The sequence below is a fragment of the Cuculus canorus genome, chromosome 12 (assembly GCF_017976375.1).
Source record: "Cuculus canorus isolate bCucCan1 chromosome 12, bCucCan1.pri, whole genome shotgun sequence".
NCBI classification, from domain to species: domain Eukaryota; kingdom Metazoa; phylum Chordata; class Aves; order Cuculiformes; family Cuculidae; genus Cuculus; species Cuculus canorus.
This window is the reverse complement of record NC_071412.1, coordinates 13,784,508-13,808,518: the sequence shown is the minus strand read 5'-3', so window position 1 is coordinate 13,808,518 and position 24,011 is coordinate 13,784,508. Positions and strand designations below refer to the sequence as shown.

The 24,011-nt window shown below is 47.5% G+C and overlaps 1 protein-coding gene across 1 annotated transcript in view; it reads left to right on the top strand.

Annotated features, from left to right (window-relative positions):
• Positions 1-24,011, top strand: part of IGDCC3 (immunoglobulin superfamily DCC subclass member 3) — a 107,389-nt gene that overhangs the window by 3,797 nt on the left and 79,581 nt on the right. Inside the window, exon 2 of the mRNA XM_054078026.1 lies at positions 8,252-8,557. Within this exon, the coding sequence (XP_053934001.1) occupies positions 8,252-8,557 (306 nt within the window). The remainder of the gene's footprint in view (positions 1-8,251; positions 8,558-24,011) is intronic.

Below are 24,011 nucleotides of genomic sequence, written 5' to 3'. Positions count from 1 at the left end.
TCTGGGACAGGAGATGCTTTTTTTCCGTGCCCCCTTTCCCCCTTGTATTTTGTGCTTTGCACTCCTGGGCTTCTGACCCCGGATATTGTCTTTTTATTTGATCTAACAAAACAATGCAGGAGCTCCCCTCTGCAGATTAAGAATTCCCATTTAAATCAACTGAATAACATTGGGCAGGAGCAGGAATAGTCCATTCAAAATTACTTTGAAATCACGAACTTATTTGAACTTTACTGGAGCTTTTAGTTTTACAGAGTTTAGAAACTAATAAATTATGTAGCAGGGCTCATGAAAATTTACCCGAGTCCGTTTATCCGAAAGAATATGCAACTTTTTGGTTTGCAAGAAAATAAAAATAATTGTTTACACATGTTCTGGAGTCATTGGCAAGCATATAAAACTGATGGTTAAGGAGGCAAACATGTCAATAATTGCATTTTTAAGAGAAGAGAGAGGCAAATAGGCGGGTGTGCTGAGAAAAGCACACAGCATACTGATCTGGCCTTGCTATTATATCAGATGTCACTGTTGTATCGCACCCTCCACTCGAGAGGAACCCAGTCACTTAACAACCCAGACCCACTCCTGCGTTGGTAATTTAAAACCAGAGTTTCAGAGCAGAGTCAAGGATTTGCTGCCTTTCCTTTTGTTCTTGTGCGTGTGATTGTGTTGATGAAGCTAATGGCAAGCCAGGAGGATGCGGGTTGTGGTGGGTGATTCTGCTGAGTGGTGAAGATGCTTTTGCAAAAGGATCTTTCCTACTGAAACCTGAGAGTACGTGAAAAGGGAGAGAAGTGCTAGTGTTTCACTGAAACGGCTCTAGTTTTGGAGCAAGTTGGGCTTGCTGTGGTGCTTGGCTCCATGAGAGGAGTGAGGTGATGCTTTCCTCCATCCTGAGTTTCAGGATAGGAGGTGATAGGGCAGAAGGGGATGGTTGGGAGGAGAGGGTGATGTGTTGCTTTTGAATCCCCTGGGTGCAATAAAGAGTTTCAAAGGTTTTCATGTGCACAGAAACTTCTCTTCCTCCAGAAGGACCTTGCCTTTCCTTTCCTTGCACACCATCCAGTCCTGCCTGCCAGAACTCCAGCTGAATTTCAAGGACTGGGCAACGGGGCTGTGCTGGCTGGTGGTTTTGGCACCATGATGCCATCAGATCTGTGGCTCTTGGCAGCCTCATGCCTTCATGCTTCTCCCAGCTGACGTCTCTCTGATCCGTGGGCACTGTCACCCACCATGTGGCCAAACCGTTCCCTGCCGGGCCTGTGCACAGGAACGGCCACAGGGACAGCCACCTTCTTGCAGAGTTGGGGGCTGAAGCTGGGCATTGGCATTAGAGCAGCCTTGGGGACCCCGGCTCTGGGCACGGTGTTTCCCATCCTGGTCACCGCCTTTGCCATCCTCTTGCGTGTGGTGGTTTCCTTCTCTGTGTTTCTAGGGCTGATGCCCTCTGCGATAGGACTGTGTTCTGGTCCGGGCTGTGAAACACGTGGGGAATTAAAATTAACACCACGTCCTACGCTTTGCTTGCTGCCCTGTTCTCTGGATGCTGCCCTGTTCTCTGGATGCCTCACTGTGGATGGAGCTACTGTCAGCAATTAACTCGGAAAAGGTCTTTGTCCTTTTTCCAGCCACACAACAGGTTTTACTCTGCCTTCTTTAGAGATGGGGGAGCCCACAAGGAGTCAGAACTCGTCCTGGAAATGGTCTTTGTGCTGTGAATGCCTCCAGCTTCCATGCTGTGTTTAACAAGTGACCTCCTGGGATTTGCCCAGTCTGGTCTCAAACATCTGAAAATTATTCGGGGCAACTTTTCTGTCTCTTTGGACTCTGTTTACCTTCATCGATTAAAATCTGTGTCCCCACCGAAGGCAGCAATGCTGGATGTTTCTGGGCTTCGCATCAGGTTGCTGAGAGGTCGTGTTATTCTCAATAGAGACCTCCTGCAATCACTTAACGAGTGGATGTGGTTTGTGTGCCTGATGGAAAAATCACTTTATATAACCTCTCGTCCAAAAGGAAAGGGAATAAAAAATTCTGAGCTAGTAAACTTTACTGCCAGCAAGATGTTGGGTCTGTTACAGCCTATTCTCCCCTTCTTTAAATGTAAATTTTTCTGGATGCCCTAAAGAGCCAATTACTGCAGTGCAGTGCTTTTCTCCTTAGGGTCTGGGTCAGCCTCAAGGAGGTTTAAAGGAGCACCAGCTGGATTTTTAGGTTGTCAATTTCATCAGCCTGAAACCTGCTGTAATCCGCCAGGGAACATCTTTCAGGCCCAGATATCTCTTCCTTCATACCCTCCCATTTGCAGAAGGGTTTTAAATAAACACAAACACCAGGCAGCAACCATTTTTTATAGGGCTGTCCCAACCTGCACTCGGGTTTTTGGTCCTAATATTAACTTGCATCCTACTATAAACACCTCTAGTTGAGCTCCTGGGACTCCAGAGGCACCTTCTTTTGGATTTATTGAAGCAGGACGGGAGCGGCAGTCCTTGAGGACGGTAAGGCTAGCCGGTGGGTCGCTGCTAGGTTATGCTGTGTTATGCTGGGAACAAACACAGTAAATCAGGAGAGGGTGAATTTCTGTTCGAGAGGCAGTTTGCACGTGGAAGTCGTGCTCTTGGTGTGATGAGAGAGGAACTGGGGCTGCCTTGGTCTCCCTGGCGGTGCTCTCAGTGATGCTGCACTGGGAAGAGCAGGAGGAACTTGACTGCTCCTGCAATATCTCGCCTTGCCACAAGCGCAGAACGGGTCCTTGGCAGGGCACTTCATCTCTCTGTGATTAATGTTCCCTGTCTAGAACAGGAGTAATAATACTGGCTTCATCTATTGGGACCGCGTTCTCCCGGGGCAGGAATGGCCCTGCTGGCTGTGGGTCTGGACTGGGTCCAAGAGGATGAGCCGTGATGTGACTGAGGTCCTTTGCAATGGATGTCACTGCTAATTAGAGTGGTGAGATTAGCTGCTGTATTTTTCAGAGGCACAAGAGGGAATGACGAAACCATGTTTCCCAAATGGAAAAGGACGATGCTAGGGTATGAGCAAGTTCTTTTGAAGCTTTGAACATGAATCACAGTGTCAAGTAAAAAATAATTAAACTTATTTTTTTTTTAAATGTACTTCAAAGTGTCTTGTAAGCTTCCCATTAATTCAAAGTTCTTTCTCTCAGCACTAAATAAATCTCTTGGTTCAAAAGCCCAAGTGCTAATTGGTTTCTCTGAGTATGCCTGCCTGCTTGATCAATAGGGGAAGTAGTTTTTGTTAAATATTTGCACATATATAGTCACATATTGTATTGCTCAGGGAAATTGTAAATGTTTCTCAGAAGTAGACTTGTAGGATGATTCCAATAATTTTTCTGTGGCCTTTATGTCAGAGCTAATAACGCTTCCTCCTTCCATCCTTTTGCAGAAAGTAAAGTGATTTTCCCCTCTCACGCTCCCCAGCGCAGCCTGCCGGCATTGAAACAAGCAGTCTGTTCAGCTGCCTGTGCAACACCGCGCCTCTAACTACAAACTGAAGCTGCTATGAAGCCGAGCTTTACAGTTTCTGCATTAAGCAGAGGGTGGTTATGAGCCACACTGCCTCTCAGTTTGTTTTAGGAGGTATCTGGGACGTTGTGTGGAATGAGCTGCGTTTGGATACGCAGCCAGAGGTTGGAGGGAGTTGGGGCTTTCAGAGTCCCCAAGTGAATGCACACGGCCTCTGCGATTTCCTCTGTCTGTCTCAATTAATTGCACTTTTACTGTTTCCATGTGCCTTTGGAGCATGCTTTACTTTGAACGTGGCAGCATTGTTTTTGTGCCTCTCTGCTAATGATGATAGTTATTTATGCTAACGAAGTTGCCTTCTCCTCCTGTTACCTCCTTGCTTTCTATCTGCTCTCCCTCTTGCCCATCTGAAGTGAACCCTAAAGCAAATGCTTCTTGCTGTGCCAAGAGCCTTCTTGTCCCAACAGGGAAATTCCTCTGCAAGTGTCCCTGTCCCTTTGTCTTCCATCCTGAGCATCCCTGGATGGCAGAGCTCTGTGCTCAGAGTCCCCCTTCCGGATCTGGAGCTATACGGTGTCAGTCTTGGGAGGCCAATCCCAATGTTGCTGTTCAAAGCCCAGTCCTTGAAAACATTTTTGATGTGAATAATCCCATTAACTGGGATTTCCCCACATGGTTACAGTCAAATGGATGAAGGAAGGTATTTAGAAAGGGACAAAGAAGTTGTGAGATGCCCAATTTCTACCATGCCTTGCACCCAGTTCTCTCCAGAGCGGCTGTGACGTGTGGATCTCGGGCTGGGCTGTTTGTGGACCAGTTTCTCATACCCGTTCCTCATACATGAAACACTGTGCAGTGCAGCATCCTAGGGCATCATTCTTTGTTGAGAAACTCCCCAGGAACATGATGCCCTGTAGAAGCACAGCATTGGGGGGGGTATCCTTCTCACCAAGCCTACTCTGTTTCCCCAAATTAGGCTAGAAGGATGAGGGTCATAGGGAATGGGACTGGCTTCAGGGTGATCTTTGGCTGGAGAAGAGCCCGTGGCCACTTCCTCAGAGCTTGCTGCTTGCTGGGGACCTACTGGGCTCAGCTTTCCCTACATCAGTGGAGCCACAGTGGTACAGACATGCTCAAGTCAGTTTGCCAGCTTGGGTCTTGCCAATTGTGCCAACAACAACTTTTGTGAGACTTGGACATTTACCCCATGAAAGACAAGATCCTGTAGTTTTGCAGTGTGGTATTGAGGCCCTGGAGGACCAAAGCTCAGCAATTTCTGATCTATCTGTTTAACAATGCCGATAGGTAGCTTTAGGATGTCTCACACACGCTTGGTGCCAGGGAAAGGCATGGGGACTTTTAAAGAGCAGTAGATGTCCCTCTACATCTTTCAGAATCCAAGTATCCAGGGAGAAGAGAGAATTTTGGTTGGGTTTGCATGGAAAGCCAATGTTGAGGTGAAAGACAGAGCCTGACTTCTCCTGAATTCCCTGATGGGATGGGCTTGCTTCTCCTCACATGTCCGGTTAGTTGGTCACCTGACCCTGAAGCCCCAGGAAATTGGCAGTGGGATTTCTTCAAGGTCAGAGAAGCATCCATTGAGGAGGATTTTGGGTGCTTCTGGATACTGTGAGATATCTGCTCATTACAAACCAGTTGCACAGCATTGTGCGTTCAGGCATAATCCCCCTCTTGACTACAACCTGGGAAGACCCCAGCACCAGCCAGTGTCCATCCCCATACCAGCACGTGTCGAGGGCACCAGTCCTAATTATGGGTGTCATCGCTTCTGCTGCTGGCACAGCCTGGAGTTAGGATGCAGAGTGAGTGTTTATGGAGGTAAACATGATTATCTCCAATCACAGGCCTTAATGATGGTTATTATGATGACAGCTATTGTGGGAAGGGCATGTAATTATGTTGATTCTTCCTTTTATTGTACATATAATAATAAGCTGTTTTATCTGAGAGTGAAGGGGAGCTGTGGGGAGATGGGGCATTTATTTCATTAGAGACTTTTCTGATTGTCTGTTAGGCTAAACCCTGAAATTTTGTTCAGTCATTCTGGAGTCAGAGGTTCCCTTTTCAATGGGCAGTCAGGATATGAGGGTCCTTAACCTACCTGACTCCCTGGAGTGCCCATGCAGGGCACACTTTCTTCACCGAAAGTGTTATCAGGCCCTGGCAGAGGCTGCCTATGGAGATGATGGAGTCACCATCCCTTGAGGTGCTTAAAAGATGGGTAGATGAAGTGCTCAGGGATATGGTTTAGTAGTGGACAGGCGTGGTTGAGCTTGATGATGTCAAAGGTCTTTTCCAACCAAGTGATTCTATGATTCTATGAAAGGGGCCCCAGCATGGAAGGTGCTGTTGAGACTCTGGCCACCTTTCAGAAGAATGCAGAGCATTCATCTAATTCCTTAATTTTCACAAAAAGAGTAATTGATGGGTTTGTGCTGGTTGAAGCCTAACTTGCTGCAAGGACCCCAGGGCTATCTCATAAAAAAAGAAGTCACGGTGAGCGATAGATCACCGAGATGGCTGGAGCTAGCCTGACATTTTAAGACATAATGGGTTAATAAAGTGTGTGGTTTAGGTGTCTGTCACTAAGTAGACTTTGTCCATTCCCTGCACACACTCATACCTCAATGGCAGGACATTTGACCTGCCGTGCGCTACCCCTGCCTTCTTTGTCTGCGCCGTCCATCTGCCTTGGCTCGGGTTGCACTCAATGTTTATCCTCCGTAATCCAATTTAAGTTGCCGCAGAAAGCAATGGGGATTTACAGAACGAAAGAAAAAAGTCTCACTGGGTTTGCAGAGCAGAAAAGGCAGACTTCTTTTTTTCCTTCCTTTTCTTTAGAATAACTGCCCTCTCTCTTTTATTTTTACCATGCATTAGCAATCTCCCTCCACTATTGTTTTTGAGCCTGGTGTGGTAGGATCCTGTCCTTGGTGGGGGTCTGTGTTGGGGACAGGCATCGCAAAGACTGTGCTGTGGCTGCTCTTTGACCAGGGAAGTTCCCCGTTGGGTGCCCAGTTCTGCAAGCAGCTGTGGAGTCGGTCTCCCAAGCCCATGAAAGAGGGGAGAAGCTGTATCACAGGTCTGAGCAGGTGGAAACCTCTGCCTATTGATGGGCTGTTGCGTAAGAGAACCGTTCGAAAGGCTTTCCCTATATTCGGATGAAATTGTAGTTTTCTTACTCTGTTGGAATTTCTTCTCTATTGCTGTTCTTTAAAAAAAAATTGCCTCCATCCCTGCATTTACACCATTCAAATATTTCTGTGACTTCTGTTTCTTGGTTGCTTTATGTCTTTCGTGTCAGTCTGTATTTTTGGCTGATCTCCAAACAATAGCTCTATTTCTGTAGTTTTCTGCAGCATTTGATCCTGACTGTACGGCAAATTAGACCTGGAAAAGGTGTGCTGGACCAAATGAAGCATAACATGCCAAAGACAGCGTTTAAACCTTCTGTTGGCAAAAGAAGTGAATTAGTATGTATCTGTGTGGTGGGAAGCAAGGGTTTACCTATTGTTGGTACATATTCTGCAATAACTTATCTCCTGTGGACGTTGTTCAGCATAATTACTTTGCAAGAAACCTTTTGTGTGTGCGTTTGTATTTTGGTGCTTAACTTGCTCTTCATTAAGGACTGAACAGCACCATCCTTTGCCTGTAACAGTGTGAGAGACAGAGCGAGAGAAGGGCATGGTTACATGCGAGAGGCAAACAGCCTCCCGCTCTGCCAAGCAGGAGAAGTGGTGTGAAGGTACTGGTGGCAATATGGTCTGAATTGGGAGGTGTCGATCTCTCTCTTCACCCCTGCTGGCTGTGTCATGAAGGAGTGTGGGGCATCGTGGAGCCCCCTCTCTGCCTGGTTATGTGGGGGAAAGGAGCAGATTTCTTGAGTTGGTGTAACTTCTGGGAGTGGCTGGTGCCCCATGCTTGTACAGATTTCACAGAATCACAGAATTGTTTGGATTGGAAAAGACCTTTGAGATCATCAGGTCTAACTGTAATCCTGACACTACCAACACCACCACTAAACCGTGTCTCTAAACACCACATCTACATGTCTTTTAAACGCCTCTGGGGATGGCGACTCAACCACTTCCCTGGGCAGCCTGTTCCAATGTTTGACAACCCTTTCAGTGAAGTAATAGCCCCTAATTTCCAGTCTGAACCTGCCCTGACACAACTTGAAGCCATTTCTTCTCATCCTATCACTTTTTACTTTGGAGAAGAGTCCTGCAATCATCTCAATACAACCTCCTTTCAGGAAGTTGTAGACAGTGATAAGGTCTCCCCTCAGCCTCCTTTTCTCCAGGCTAAACAGCCCTAGTTCCCTCAGCCACTCCCCATAACTCCTGTGCTCCAGAGCCTTCACCATTCTTATTGCCTGTTGCTGCACCCTGGCAAAGGGAGGTGAAGAGCCCATCTGCAATGGGACATGAATTGGAGCTGGGGTTTGGCAAGCCAGGGGAGGGGCGTGCCTGCTCATTGCCTTCACTGGAGCCTCCAAACACAGCCTCGAAGGTCTATGGCTGTGTTTGTGCCGCTGGAAACTGTACCCTGAGATTTTGATAGCAATGCCCAAGGGTTTTGTGTTTCTCCAAAACACTTGCACCCTGTAGCCCTATCGTAGGGCTATCCACCCTATCCAAAGTGTTTCCATCATCCCCTGTAAACTGCCATAGCAGTCGGCTCTTGCTGCTTCTTGTGAACACATTGCTGACTCTGTCCTTCTCTCTTCATTTTAGATTTTGGTCGTTCCTCTGAGCTGGCGTTCGTTGTGGAGCCTAGCGATGACATAGCTGTGCAGGAGCAGCCCTTGATCCTCTACTGCCAGGTGGAGGGCATCCAGCCCATCACCATCACGTGGCGGAAGAATGGTGTGATGATTGTGGACAGTGAGAATGCCTTCGTTTTGGCCAATGGGTCGCTTTATGTCTCCCGCTTCCAGAGGGTCCGGGGAGATGGGTCTTCAGATGAAGGCGAGTACGACTGCATGGCGCAAAACCACTATGGGCTGGTGGTGAGCCGGAAGGCGAAGATTCAGGCAGCAAGTAAGTATGGGCATTGTCCCATTTGCACCTTGTGGGGCAATCCTGCTTTTCTGGGACGCAGGAGGGTGGCGTGGTGTGTGCTGGGTGTTCAGGGAGTCTGGATTAAAGAGGGGAAAGAGAAAAAAGAACCTGGAACTGGCGTGGAGATCTGTCTGGCATCTGATCTGTGTGAAAGAAGAGCTAGTCAGCCTTCTTAGGGAGAAAATGAATATTTGCCTTCTAGCAGTGAATTACTTGTCTCAGAGGGGTAAGTTACATTGAAGTCATGCCATGAAGTAGGCAGTGGTTCGTATCTCCTGTGGTGGGTTTGGAAGCCCCTTTGCTGTGCAGCATGGCTGGGCTCTGCTTGTTAGGTGGTGCTTTCCAAACCACAGGCGAAGGCTTTCTGAAAGTCGTGGTTTCTTTCATTTTGTTATTTAAGACGGGCAGTGTGGAGGCAGCAAGGTCTTATTTACTACCCAGAGTGGCAGAGCCTTTAGGGGCAAGGCTAACAATACTAGACAGATTGTCTGGTGGGGGAGCTCGAAGGAGGAGAGAGATGAAAATGTCAGCGAGGGATGAAATTTAAAGGTGGGGGAGGAAGAATTACAGGGCAGGCTGTGACTCCAGCCCTGCACAGTACCCATCTTAGCCTGTTGCATCAGCACAGCTGGAGCAGTTGGTCCTGTTGGGTCTCCTGCCACAGAGGCTGCTGGGTTCCCCCTTGCCAGCTGTGGTTGCTGGCTTGTGTTTGTCCCAGCACTGATGGCAGAGCTGCGATGTCATGGTGGTTTCTGTCCCTCTTGTGTTGGTGACCAGCGTTGACCACAGACTGCCTGTGGATTCTGAGGATGCAGTTGCTGATCCTTTTTGTGTTCAATCAGGAGTCACTGCTGGTTGCAGTTTCTGCACAGGTGTGAGATTGGGTGTCCGGTATCATCCCAAGACCTGGTCAAATACTGATTTGTTAATTAAGTTCGACTGAAGGATTCTTCAACTTGTTTGGGAGATGGCTATTGCTCTTCTTTCTGTGCAAGCCACTCGCTACTGCTTCTGCTACATTTGCAAATCTCACTGTGATATTTTGATGCAGGAAAAGTCTATGGCAAAGTCCGGGTCCCGGGTCCCCTGGCTGCACTTCTCAATCTGGGGGGCCTTTTGGAGCGCTGCTGCCTGCTCCCTGCAGCGCCAGGGCCGACTGGCAGCCCACCAAGGGAACACTCCAGCCCTTGTGTATAACAATTCCTGGGTGCGTGAAGTGGCCATCTGCAAACCTAGCTTTTCAGTAGTGTAAGAAGTGACATTGTCCAGGAGCCAAGGGCTTTGGTTCTGTGCCAGATTAGCAGCTGGATTTCAAACTCCTCAGTGTTGTGGTGCTAAACCTTGGAGCACTTTTGGTGAATGGCTCTGGCATTTATGAGCTGGGAGCTGGCAGATGCGCAAGCACAGTGTCAAACTTCTCGGACTTATAAAGAGGAGACGTGAGAGCCGGCAGGATTACCTTTGGGATAGTGGATTGTCAATAAACACTGTTATCTTGGCTTCTGCATCAATATGTATGTGATGTGCTCTGTGTCCCTGAATAGCGTCTCCTTTTGTAGCTGTAGTTTTGTGTGAATCAAAATGAAAAAGGGATCGTGTTAAAAATGCTCTGGACTCTGTTCTGGCTTCAGGCTTGGTTTCTTGCCAGTCCTGAGAAAAGGTCTGAGAGAAGCCAGCACAAAACACAGGGCACCTGGTCTTGATGCCACAGGTGCCTGCAGATAATGGGAATAAAACGTGATATTGTGGGCAAATGTAATCTGCGGCTCAGGGCGAGCTCCTCTGCTGTGCCTGAACCGCAGGAGCATGCACTTGCACTTAGGACTCGGCTTAAACGTAGATGAAGCCTCCTAAGATTGAATCACAGTTGTAGCCTCGAGTCTCAGGGTGGTTACACGCAAGTAATAGTGATTTTCTTTGCCCCGAGTCCTGATAAGCAAGTCAAACAGAGGAGAAGGGGAATTATCCCGCTTTAGAGATGAGAGGATGGCTGCATTGAAGAAATGGGTGCTGGCTGCCTGGAAGGAAAAAAACCCAAGCGCTCAGCAGACCTTTGCAAAGCAGAGTAAATACTGCCAGTGGGTAAAACCTCATCCAAGTGCTGATCTCTTCTTCCCTCTGAGCCTGACATCTGAACACAAAAGCAAAAGAGAAATAAAAACCTTTCACAAACAAAAATCTTGAAAGTTGATCAAGGCCGTGCTATGGAGGAATAAAAGGGATCTGACAGACTGGAGCCCCTCGAGAGCTCTGCTGCACTTTTCGCTGTCTTCAAAGGCAGGCTGTTAGTCTCATATCACCGTTACAGACCCTGGCTTTGTATTATTACTTGGAATATAATCTTCTTGGCTCAGAGGAATGTACATATTTGCATTCAGGAAATGTGGGCTGGATATCATATTTTTATGTTTCAAATTTACTTCAACACTTGGCATTGAGTAAAGTTTAACTGGAAGAATATGGTGCTCTCAGCTGCTGCGCATGCGGGCCCAATGGGCTGAGGTGCGTGCGGTTTCCCCATGGAGCAGGCACTTGAAGAATCATGGAATGCTTGGGTTGGAAGGGACCTCAAAGATCATCCAGTTCCACCACCCCGGCCATGGGGAGGGACACCTCCCACTGTATCAGGCTGCCCGAGGCCCCATCCGACCCGGCCTTGATCACCTCCAGGGATGGGGCAGCCACCACTGCTCTGGGCAACCCTTGCCAGTGCCTCCCTACCCTCACAGAAAACATCTCATCTAAATCTCCCCTCTTTCAGCTTTAAACCGTTCCCCCTTGTCCTATCCCTGCACTCCCTGATAAATAGCCTCTCCCGAGTTTTCCTGTAGGAAAAAAATTTTCTTTTTAGTACTTCTTAAAACCTTCCTCCTGAAAATTGACTCATTCGGTTTACTTAACTAAAATTCAGGGGAATTTCTTTTTGTCGTCATCGTTAGCTGAAGATGCTCAGCACAGGGAAGTGCACCATGGCTGGTTTGTGGATTGGTGGGTCAGGTGCTAAACACATTGATAATATTTTTGTAGTGTAACCTTCTTTTGAGCAAGTGTGCAAGGAGCCTACACGTGACTGAGCTGAGCAGAGGCACTTGGCATTTCCACTCTGCCTAAGACGCCAGTCAGAATTTCTTCAGTTGCTGTTTCTGCATGTGTTCAAACCCCGGTGTGTTAGTTTAAAAGATTGTGGAATGCCACACGTTTTTATAATCTGATCAGGTTATTGAATACAGATCTTTTCATTCTCTTAATAACAGTTTCATAATTTCATGAGGGTCTGAGCTGTCTTAATTTAAATCAGCTTCGTAGGCAGACTGGTCTCTGGAGGCACTACTTGGTGGTGTCTGTGGAGATGTATTTCCCTGGTGCATGCAAGAAGCTGATGCACACCTTTGCCATCTGTGGATAAAGGTACCCTCTGAGGAAAAGTAGAGTCCACTCCTTGGGCAGGTGAGCTCCCCAAAACACAGCCACTTCTCTCATCACCACACTTTGCTTAACTTGGCCTTACTTGACTCTGCTCATGTTGCCTCATGGCACTTCCAGCCCTTTTTGCTGATGCTGTAATTTGATGGAGCTGGCTCCACATCATCATAAATCAGAGCCCGGCTGGTGGAGTAAGGCCCATTGATTATATCACTCAATAACAAGCAGTTACCACTAATTGGAAATCACCATCAAACTGAGGATCAGATCAGGCTCTGCACGCATCCGGCTTGAGAGTAGCAATTTTCCCTGTTTGATCTGGTGCTATAAAAAGCAGGAAAGAGGGGAAGTAAGTCAATTGTGCAACTTAGAGCCAAAGAGGCTTCTTGAACCTTGACGAAATGGACCTGCCCAGTATTTGAAGTACTGTGGGACCTGAGAATAACTCTGGAGATACCTGGGATTGTAGAGATGTTTTCCTCATCAGGTCTTACTGCAGGTGGACCATTTTGTAGCCAAGCTTAGGACCACGCATCCCTTCTCTGCTCCCTTACCCCCTTCCCTTCTGCATTCTGCCCCAAGTCCCACTAAGCCTGGCTGTCCATGGCACATACCCTGCTGGAAGGAGGGAAGGATGGATAGCCCGGGCAAGGCAGATGTTATGTCTTCTCTGCATTGATCCCTGCAGACAGTGGCAGCTCCTCTCACCCACCCTGGGGCCAAGCATGTTCTCCCTGCAAACACGCTGGCCAATGCGACCTCCAGGCCAATGATCTCAAGGTCATGTTCAAAATAAAAGAAGCGGGGAGGTCTGGTGTGTATCCGTGCTTGCAAGTTGGTTTCCCTGCCAAGCTGTGTGGCTAGGGGAGGAGGCTGGGAATTGCAGGGGTTTTAAAGCAGCAAAGATCTTCCCATCATTTCAGCTCCTCTGCACAGAATATATTCAGGGTTTAACCTGCAGCCCCCTTTCCAGGCTCTGGGGTGGTGGGAAGAGCTGCTGAGCCCAAATAACGGCAGCATTTATAAGAGTGTAGAGACAAGAAGGAAGTCTAAAAGGATTAGGGAGAGACAAAGGGGGCTGATTATTTTATGGGTCACAATACAAGGCATTAGAGTGAGATCACAAAGGGATGTAATTACAAAAGAAGGCCATACTGGGGGAATCAAACCAGGATTAGAGTGGGAAATGTTTTTACACAGTTTTGTTCCACTCATTATGAAGTTAGCATTTTAAATTAAGGTTTAAATAAGGTGGCACCAAAGTTGTCACCAAGGTATTTCCTAGCCAGTGCCACTGTTTGGATGCAGATTGCGTCTCAGCTCAAAAACACTAAGGCAGACTTAAAACGTGGTTTTGCTGTTGGTTTTTCTTGTGTGCCTGTACAGTATCCATGCAGTCAGCAAGAGCCCTACCTATAGCTTGTGCTTAGATCGAGCAAACCTCTTTCTGCAGTTGGAAGCAGGATACTTTTGTGATGACACATTTTGGCGGTACAAAACACGTGCTGGGAGTTAAGGTATGTTTTTAAAGCAAGTGCCCCAGTGTCAGTTTGCGGCTCTGGAGACGTGGTCCTGTTACTCCCATGGACTTTTAGCTGATGATTGCTTGCATTTTATTGCAGTTTAACCCCTGGTGTTTTGTGCCAAGTTTCCTCCATCCACAAACAAGGGTTGGGTTTTTTTTTTCAGTTGTGGCTCTGGTTTTAATGCCCTTTCTTCCCAAATGCTGAGCATGAGGGCTCAGTTCTGATGCCAGCGATGCTTCTTTATTGTTTGTGCTTTGAACGCTCACAGCTCTTGTTAAGCCTATAGCAAATTCTGGGCTTGTAGCAGTAGGTCTCAGAGGGGAAAAATACCCATGAGGAATTACCAAGAAAAGGAAAGAAAAAGAAATTAAGTGAAGCAAAAAAGGCTCTGAGAGGTTTCCAGGGAATGGAAATGATGGGTTATTTCTCTCCATCAGCTCTTTGGCTGCCTCTAGGACATGCTGGCTCATGTGATACTGCCTCTCACATCTCTGCTGTTGCAATATTTGGCCCTGTGTGTGCTGCAAAACAAATATACAAATACAAGAGTCACCAGGGGGAGATGGGGGAGATTTGACTGGGAATTTTAGTAGATTTGCAGGATTAAAAGTGTTTGTCACTTACCACCCACTGCATTTCAGTGTCTGCAGCCGGGATTCATCCGGAGACTTGAGCACATTATAAGACCATATTTCTTTCAGCGGCTCATTTCTTAGCAGTGTGATAGTTATTTAAATATCATCTTGCACTTCTCCGTGAGGCTTCTAATGTGGATGCGCCAACCTTCGCTCCAGCAACGTTATCTCTCATATAGGGGGTTTGCACTGCAGGCAGTAATGTCACTTAGTCATTTATAGAAAGCTCAGGGGAAATATATCAGAAGAATTTCATTAATGGTAGCACTGTTGAGTTATTTGTCTCAATTAACTCTTGGAGCACAGCTGAGGAAGTTCTGACATCGCTGCAGCATGAGGCTGCTCCCCGGTTTGCTGCCTGCGTTTTTAACACCCAATGATGCTCTGCTGGTACTCGTGTGGACAACACGGTGCCCAGCCTCGCAGGCTTTTACACTGTTTGTCCATCTGGCTGCTGCTTTGCTCCATCCTCTCCTTAAAGCATGGGGCCTCCCTCCTCCATTATTTTATTCAGGACGGCAAGTCTCTGCTCCCATAGTGTTCTGCTTGTAGTCACCACCCTGGGGTCTCTTTGGGTCTGTCACCTAGAGCAACTCTTTCTCTGCTTAGGCTTGTCTCAGCTTAAGGATTTGTAATGCCAATAGTTTGAGGGTTGATTTTCCAGCAGGCTGGTCATGACGTGGTGGTTTTATGTGGGTTTCACTCTCATACTGCTCTACAAGGATCCCAGCTGGCTGAGCCAGTTGCAGTGTGGGCAGTAACGCCAATCTGTGCCTCACTTTCCCCTGTCCGAACCCAGTATGGGTTTCCTTCAGTACCATCAGTTGCACTGTGAGTATCTTGGAGGGACAAGCTGCTGTTTCATGTTTGCCTGCGTTAGCAGGGGATGGCGTTTCATCTGCGCTGTCCCTTCCCTGCAAGCCTGCCAAGAGGCAAAGGGCGTGCAGTGCCAGCAAAAGGCTGGTGCCCAGGTGAGAGTGGGGCTGTTTTTCTACCGCCGTTCATTGGCAAAGCTGTGAGTAGGAATCAATTTCTGGGAGTGTTTGACCAGAGCAATCAATGCTCTTGATCTAGTGGGTAACTAGCGAGTTAAAGAGAAGCATCGCTGCATTTGCCTTGGTCATGGTTGTAACCACAGTTACTGAAAACAGCAAAATATGTAAAGAACTAAAAGGGCACAGAAGTGGTAGAGAGAGATACCCGACTATGTCAGGGCTGTGTCTTTTGTGCTGACCCCAGCCTGCAGCAGCCTGCCTGCTGTGGGATCAGGATTTAGGGAACCTTTGGGTGCAGCAATGATATGAGCAAGGGCATACTTCAGAAGTTCTCTTTTACTGCTAAATCCCAGAGGCCAAAGCTGCATTCCCAGGGCTGGTGGGATGACACCTGGGAGAGCTGTTGGCTAGAGTGCCCTGACACCAAGGAGCTTCATGTACACCTATTCCACTCAAGTTTTGGCTCTGCCCACACACTGAAGGATGCTGAATCCCAGCTTCATGCATGCCTATTCCGCTCCAGTTTTGGCTCTACCCACCATCGCAGGCCTGTTGCTGGGAAGGGAGTCTGCTCCCACTCCTCCTAGGCACAGCATATGGTTTTCAGAGAGGTTCTTGCTTTAAACCCAATTTTACAGTTGGGTTGACTGAGGCAAAAGGAGGTCAAACGATTCGCCTGAGGTCACTCAATAAGTGGCTCAGATTAAATCTCAACCCACGACGCTGCCCGTTCCCAGCGCTGGCTGTGCTGGCCAGACCAGATGGCCTTCTGAATGCAGCGTCAAGATCCTCGGCTTTTTCTCTACCTCATTGTTCTCCATTGTGGGCTTCTGAATGCAGGACCTTGAAAGTGAGAGTCATTTGGATTTGCTGAGTCCAAGTTATTCTGTTTAATGACATGGATTTGCAGGAGGGTTTAAACACACGGTTTGGCTGCAGAGGTTTGAATTTTGCAGAAGTTTACCTCTTTGCTCTGGTTTTGTGATGTTAAAATTAAAACTTTCTGCCTCTTCCAGAAAAAATCAGTCCCTTGCCCTGTCAGCTTGCCCTGCTGCTGTCTCACCAGCTGGGTGGGGCTGCCCTGGCTTTGTATGTGCTCAGGTTTGTCCAGAGGGCTCTCAGACGTTATCATCTCCCTGGGATAATTCCCTGGTTGATTCAGCTGCAGCTTGCACCCCACTCTGGTCTCTATGTGCTGTTTGTGCCTTTAGCCTTAGCTTGATCCTGGGATCGCACAAGGAGGTCAGTGCAGAGTGCTGCTGGATGGACGATGTCATGTGTTTGTCTCCAGGAGCCTGCAGGCTCTCGTGCTAGCTCTGGAAACACCGATGGAGATGCTGACATCTCCCCCCTCATCTGGTGTGGTGTCCTGTCCCGTAGATCACTCCTCACAGTAGTAGGGCCCACAGCTGCAGTTAAAGCAGTGTTTTGAGTATCAGGATACAAGCTCCATCCCCATTCTCTAAACCAAGGAGCAAAGCATGGAAAAGCATGGCTCCGTAACCTTTGTTGGAAAGCAGATCGACAAATTCTTGGGACTTGCAGAGCAGAGACATCTGCCCAGGAAGCAGCAATGCTGTGGTACCTGTTACGTCCTACACATGCTCACCTGGCCTGGGGGAGGCTGTGGTCCTTGGGGTGTCAGGGAGTTCTGTGTCTGCACATCCTTCTGCCTCCAGCCTCCTGCGGGAGGGCCAGGCTTGGGACCAGCACCACTCATATGCCTTGGTAAGTTGGCACCTCTTGAGCTGCCTTGATTAATGGTGTTTTTTTGTCAGTCCTAAGAGGGCCCCCATTATGTCCCTTTGATGCTGCATTTCGCACTTACCACTGTCACTGAGCTCAATGACTAATTTTCACAGGTCACGGGAGAGGGACAATGGATCAGGCCACATTTGGAAGAAACAAACGAAATTTTGCTGCAACTGAGAGCACCAATTAAGAGTGAGGATCAATTTGGGTGTACAAAAGAGATAGTTTGCTGCTGGTGTGTAAATGAGTGACGGTGTTGCAGTAGCAGAAAAGGCTCAGTGTGTGCATACTTCAGCTGCAGCATTGTACTCTGCTGCATTGGACAATACTTTTAGGCTTATTAATTGAGGAAAAACCAAGTGTTTTCCTGCCTGCTGTGCCCAGGAGGAGCAGGGACAACAAATCTGCTGGATTCAGAATGCAGTTCAGAAACAGCATAGTTGATCCTTGTGAGATGATTTTGGCCAGGAGCAGGAACTTGTGTTTCTTTAGTTGCGTTGCTTATCTTGGAGCATGGCTCTGTAAATTGGCTGCTGTTTTTTGAGCACAGCACAATGCATTCTCTGCCCGTCTCTCTGGGTAGGATGATGCCCATCCTCATCTCAGGCCATCCCTGCCAGGGACTGCACTGCTTTGCTGAGACCGTAGAAGAACGCTGATTTGGAGGAGGTGTCAAAGAGGGAAGGGATACAGTGAACTCTCATAGAGGAGGATGTCACGCAGCAGGTGGGTTGAGGGAAAACGTGAGCTGGGTTTAAGTTTGCCCAAGTCTGCACATACAATAAAAATTCAGAAGTAATGTGTATTTGGGACGAACTGATTGCAAATGTCCAGGTCCCCAGGCTGCCAGGTAACGTAGTGCAGATCGTTTCGGTAAGAGCATTGACTGGAGTATTCTTTTGCTAAGAGCCTTCTCCAAGGCTTGTGAGGTTCCCATGAAGCTAAGGCTTGAATAGATTTGCATACAAACAGATTTATGGTACCGAGCAAACTTCCAAAATGACCAGGTGGAAGCGGCGGTCCCCTGTTTTCCCTTGTTCCTTGGTGTGATTTGTCCATTACCATTCATTTTTCCCTGCAGCTCAACATCTTCCCCAGAGGGCAGTGGGAAATTCAGCCTTGGTGCAGGGGTTTGCTCTTGTCCTGACCCTGTGTGGTGACATTGCCTTGAATGGCCAGGCGATGCATCCCTTTGGTCCTCAGCATGGCACCTTCATCTGAGGTGAAGGTGCTTGCCGAGGCACTTTGTTTGCTCGGAGCAGCATCCATGGCCAGCTCACCATGGTTTCCCACGGCAATGTGTAAAGGGGTGGGAGGGAAAGTCCGGACCGCATCTTTCATTATTGATCCTAATGCTTGAGGGGAGAGGAGAAGCAGGGCCCCAAGGGGGTCAGCTAAAACTCTCTCTCAAATAAGAGGGAGGAGAGAGAGAGAAGAAAATGTCTTTGCATGCTGGACTGGCCATTGGAAAGATGACAGCAATAATAATCTATTTTTTTTTATGGTAGCCAAAGAGAAATGGCTTCCTTGTCCCTTGGGGCACCCATGAGTGCTTTAGAGCTTTGCGAGGGTGAGAGTTCTTCAGATGCCAAGCACTTCCACATGACAGGAACTGGTTAACATCCTAAATACAGGGGCTGGGCACTAGTTTTAAGGATTCGAACTTGACCATTTAGGCCAAAGCAAAGTGGTGGTCCATTCTTTGGAATGCCTGGCTCTGCTACTGCCATCCCACGTGACCTCAGGCAAATGTCCTGATGTCCGTGTGTCTCCAGGAACTGGAGATGGAGGCATTGGTGCTCCCCAGCTCCTCCCAGCCTCTTTGAGTTTGGGCGCCCAGCATCTGTAGCTGTCTATGGCAAGCTGATGTGGGGGGCCCTGACCCCATTTGAAGCTGTCAGAGCTCATTATTGGCACTGGCAGCTCACTCCAACCGCAGTGGATCTGAGGAGGCTGGTTCCTCTCAGGGACCTGACGTGGTGCTGGTTGCTCTGCAGCTACTCAGGGCTGAGGAGCTGGGGTGCCATGTGGACCTTATGTCACTGCTGGCTGTCGATTATCTTGAGGCTTGTGAGTCTGGCTTTTCTGAGACCTTTGAGCTGGTATCCAACCATCCTTGTATCAGTGAGAGAGTTCAGAAGTTCTTTTAGGGGAAGGCAGGGATCCCTGCACCCTACATTCGTATGCAAAAGCCTCTTGGACAATGTGTTTTCAAAGCCACTGTGGGTATATGTACACAGGAGATGTTTGTATTTCTGTGCTGGGGAACATGGACCAGGCTTTCTATTTTAAAGCGTAGTTTGCATACGTTTGAAGCACCTCTGTGGCTCCTGCGGGGGAAATGGGATTTGTTCTTGTACAGCTCCCTGCCCAACGGGAGCCTGCTTAATTTTTCTTTTACTAACTAGGTTCCTCCAAGAATGAGAGATTACCTGATCTTCCAAAAGCATTTCCAATGTGTGGAGAAGTCTGGATGACTCACAACTTTTAATTAGCTCTCCTGACCGAGGCAAGGATCTCTCCCTCCCTTACAGAGAGGTGGTGATTAGAATTACAATGAAGATAATCCAAACTGTATGTGTAGGGGTTTCTGTAAGCGGAGAACAAAGCAGGACATCCATCTGGTGAGTGTGAGCCCATAATACCTTTCTGCTCATTTTTCCAGTGCAACAGGAGCTGCTTGGGACGGAAGCAGGCTCATTATTTTGGAAAGGCTTGCTGACACGCAGAGCAGGGCTGGCTTGTAATCTCTGAGGCACTGAAACCACTGCTCAGGAAGGAGCGTTGCTTTTATTTTTAAGTCCACCTTTGTATTTCTCCTTGTTAAAATCTGCAGCGATGAGGGATACCAACCTCTTCTGAGCCTGCCGTTAATTAGTGTATGAATGAGAGATGCCCTTAGTTTTAGCAAGGCTAATCAAAGCTGTAAGGGAGTTTTAAAAGGCGCTACCCAGCAGCCAAGCTAAGCCTGTCCTGCCACAAACATCCCAGCAGCAGTGAGGAAATGCATCAACTGGGGACAACCTCCTTTTTGAGTGATGCTATTTCCCCTCACTTATAATTTCCTCTCTGTATTCGGCAGAGCTCCTACCTCAAAACTTTGGCATCCTCTTCTGTCCTATCTTTGCATTGGGAAGGTTGCCTTGTGCCATGGGATCTGCTTTCCCATACTGTGCCCTGCAGCAGGCAAGGAAGAAACAGAGTGTGCAGCGGAGGAATACAATGTTGGGCCCTCATCTGTGGTGCTCCTGTGCTTTAAGGGCAGCTGAATTTTGCCAGACTGTTCCAGCATGGCAAGAGGATGGGGGCATTGTGGTGGGGCTGCCTCAGTGCAAAAGGAACAACAAAAAGCCGTTGTGGATGAGCGGCTCGCGCTCCTTGCTGCTGCTTGCCGCCATGCCAGCAGTGCAATGCATACTTCAGCTCCTGCCATGGCAACAAGTTCATCCTTGGGCCAGTACAATGGTTGGCTGCAATCTAGTAAAGCGTCCAGGAGCTGGTCCAGCCTGCGGCATCCCTAGAAGGGCCCAGGGACGGAAGAGGGATGGGAATAGGTTTTGTGCCTGCAAGATGTTCTGCCAGCTGCAAATTTGAGGCTGTTTGTTTCCTACCCCAAAAGGGCAGGCAAGGTGCTGGGTGATCCTTTGGGGCCTCTGAGCGGGGCAACATTGATATGCAGAATCATAATAGCTCTTGCCCTCCAACTTGAAGAGACTGAGAAGGAAGATGGAGAGCCCAAATCCAAGGAAGTGCTGGTCAAACACAAGGAATCCATTCCTCTTACTAGTACTTTAAGCAGTAAAAACATACCCCCTGCTTATCAGAGCTAGGGGCAGCATTTGCTTTGAAGGAAATGGGATCCTGGATGCTGAACGTTCTCTCGGTACCTCCAGGCATGCTGGTAGGGTGCAGCTGGTGCAGCTCAAAGGGAAAGTACAATCCACTGTTGAATGGCAGAGATTTGAGATGTGATGCCAAGGCTTCATGTTTCAATTTTTTGATTCATGCTGTGAAATTTATAGGTGGAATATTTCTAGGGAATTGCTTGGCTTCCTGTAGGAAAAGAGGAAAAAAGTAGAGAATAAATAATGTACAACATTGACAGCTGCCAGAATTCAAAACCTGAGTTGAGCTGTCTTTTCTCTCCTAAAATCATAACATTTGTTCTGAATTCTTAGTATTAGAAAATAAAAAATTAAAAATAACAAACTCCTTAAGCTTGTCTGTAGACTTTTAGCTGTTGTGATACACTTAAGTCATGTGTCTAGCATTTATGATTTGTGGAGAAGAGAAAGCTTGAAAACATCTCACTTTTAACATAATGAGAGCTAAGGTTGACAGAGCTGTGAAACTGAAAGTTGGGGCTTCATGGCATTGCCAGACATCACAAGGTCCTTGATGACATGATGAGAGCTGGGAAAGCCGAATAAACTGATGAGTTTCTTCCATTTCAGTCCCTTGTCATGTAAATAGGCTCCAATCTGCATGTCAGATCCCTTGGGTAAGGGAGGGTAATAACATTAAAAATAAGGCAGCAAAACCCCCAACGTGTGTGTTTTAGCAATCTTTAAACAGGCAAAAAAATGCTTGGAGGAGTTTGAATGGGGGGAGAGGGCTCATTAGCGCTCTGCTTCTAACGCGAAAGGTAACTGCCATGGCTTTAAAGAAAGTACTTTAATGCTACATAAATATAATTGCTTCGATGAAATGTCTTTAGCCTCCTGAGGGAAGTTGGAGTCTGGTAAGCCTTTAGATATGAATGGACGACTCTGTAATTGCTATTGTTTCAGAGACACATTAGGAAGGCCTAATGCTGATCACTTAATGCTGATCACTTCTGGCATGTTATGGAAGCAGCGTAATGGCAGTCCCACGCAGCGTGCGGGGAGAGGGTATTAGTATGCATTTTGCAGAATGAAAAACTGACAAACGCTTCAGGACTGGAAGTTTTTATCCTGATTAAATTGTGGGCTTGTGAATTTTATTTGCTTTTCTTTTTGCCCTCCCATTTCCTGCTGGTCTGCAGAGTGAAGTATCTAATGCTTTGCAATTTAGGCTTTGGATAATGAGCTTGAAGGCAACATCTCAGAGGAGTGCAGAATTGATGGGTTAGGACATCAACTCTGGTTAATGTAGTCTCCTGACTCGGACAGGGTCCAAACCAGCTGGTTGAGAGAAAAGGGCGAGACATGGATATTGAAGATAAGTATTTTTCATTTTTTTTAATGCTGATTAGCAAAACATGGGATGTTCTGGTACATAAGATGTGCTTCCACCTCTGGACTGGAAGCAGTTAGGTTTGAAAATCAGAATCTGGGTTTAGAGATCATTCCTATGAGAGATTTTGGGTTGTCTCCTGGTTTTGGAGACTGTAGGCATCCTGTTTTCCAGCTTTTTTTTTATGGCATAGGGGCCAGAAAGGCTAGCAAGGTGTTCTGGCATGGTAGGCAACAAGCTGGGAGCTGTAAGACCTTCCCCCATCCTAGCAACTCTGGCTTTGGAGGCATTTTTCCTGGGAACAAGTGAAACCAAGGTCCTGAGAGGCAATGATGTGGCTGAGAGGACTGGCACATCCTTTGGGATATCAATGTAATTCTCGTGCTATTGGTTGGACCTAAGCTTATTGCTCATTTTCCACTGGGCAGTGTTTTTAAGTGCTCCTCAGTGCTGTTTGATTGCAGTCTGTTCCCTGCCAGAGATGGGGGTCTGTTTGCAAAACTGGGGAGGTTTCAGACTCAGCTCTAATGATTAAGGTCAGCACCGTAGCCGGGTAGGGCAGGTAACGGAGATCTCCCATCACACCAGTACTCAGTCATTATAGATCAAGGGCTGCACGTGGCTGGGTTGTCTGCAGGGGTTAGTGCATCATCGCCTGTATCTTATCAGAGATGGCATCGCTTTGCCAGCTTTGCTATCATTTGCATTGCTTTTCTATTAATGTGCCTTATTTCCACAGCTCTCCTCTCAAAGGTAATGTTACTCAGACTGAGCGAGACATACTCTCTGTTTCTGAGACTGGCGCACTGATCGCCAGCGTGGGAGCCTGGCCAAGCAAAAGCCATCAAATTGCTCATTTTGTCTCTTGCCTCTGTGTGCTGACATGGACACTGACAGCTTGTATACTTTATCACTGATGCTCAGAGCTGCGGATGTGTTTTCCAGTTTTGTTAGTGCTGACTTCTATTTAGAAGTGGGATCAGTTTGTGGTTATTTTATTGCTTGATCCGGCAAGAGTATCTACGAGATAGTAGCCTAAAAGGAGACAAATTTCTGCCTTTGGATTTGTGGGTATCTCCTCTAATATGCTGCCCTCCTCTCACCACCCCATGTGCAGCTCCAGCTTGTCTTCCTGAGAGGAAGTCAGTTCCAAAGTATTTGGGAGTTGCTACCCAAAAGACCTGGAGAGAGAGTCTGCAAAGAGCTCTTCTGGGGAGGAACAAAAAAGACGGGGTTAGGTCCTTTTATCTTTGCCCTGTCCTTGCACAGAGACTGAGGCAAACATAGTCCACATCTCCGCTGCACCATCAGCATCCTATTACAAAACAAAAAGTAATAACTTACTGATGCTTTCCCTTAAATGTTTAGCCTCGAGTGGTAAATCTTGGTCTTACTTGGAATTTATTTTCATTCTGAAGGTTTTTACTGCCTTCAGAAGCTTCGCTTAGAAGAGCGGGGTTTTATGGCTCTAAACTGTTCGGTTTTAAAGACTCTTTTTTTTCCCCTGTGGGTTTATTTTAAGGAAAATGAGAGGAGTCATGTAATCCTTGACACACAATAGATTGTCCCAGATTAATAACACACTCTTTCACAGTGAACACAATCCTGGGCTGCAGTAATTTACTCTCCATCTTGGCACTCTGCTAATTAGGATGAACACTGATGTGAAAACTCTACATACGGCCAGTGCCAGCTTTTGCAATAAGTTGCCCCCAAAACGTGAGGAACGAGGGGTAGTGAGTCAATGAAAATCCTGACATAAATTGACTTTTTGTGTCCTGGCAGTGCTTGGCTGAAAGCCAATGACAATAAGAGCCTGGCGTGCCAGAATTCACAAGCAAATAACACTTTTCCACTGCAGCATCCTTCCGAGACACCCTCCCAG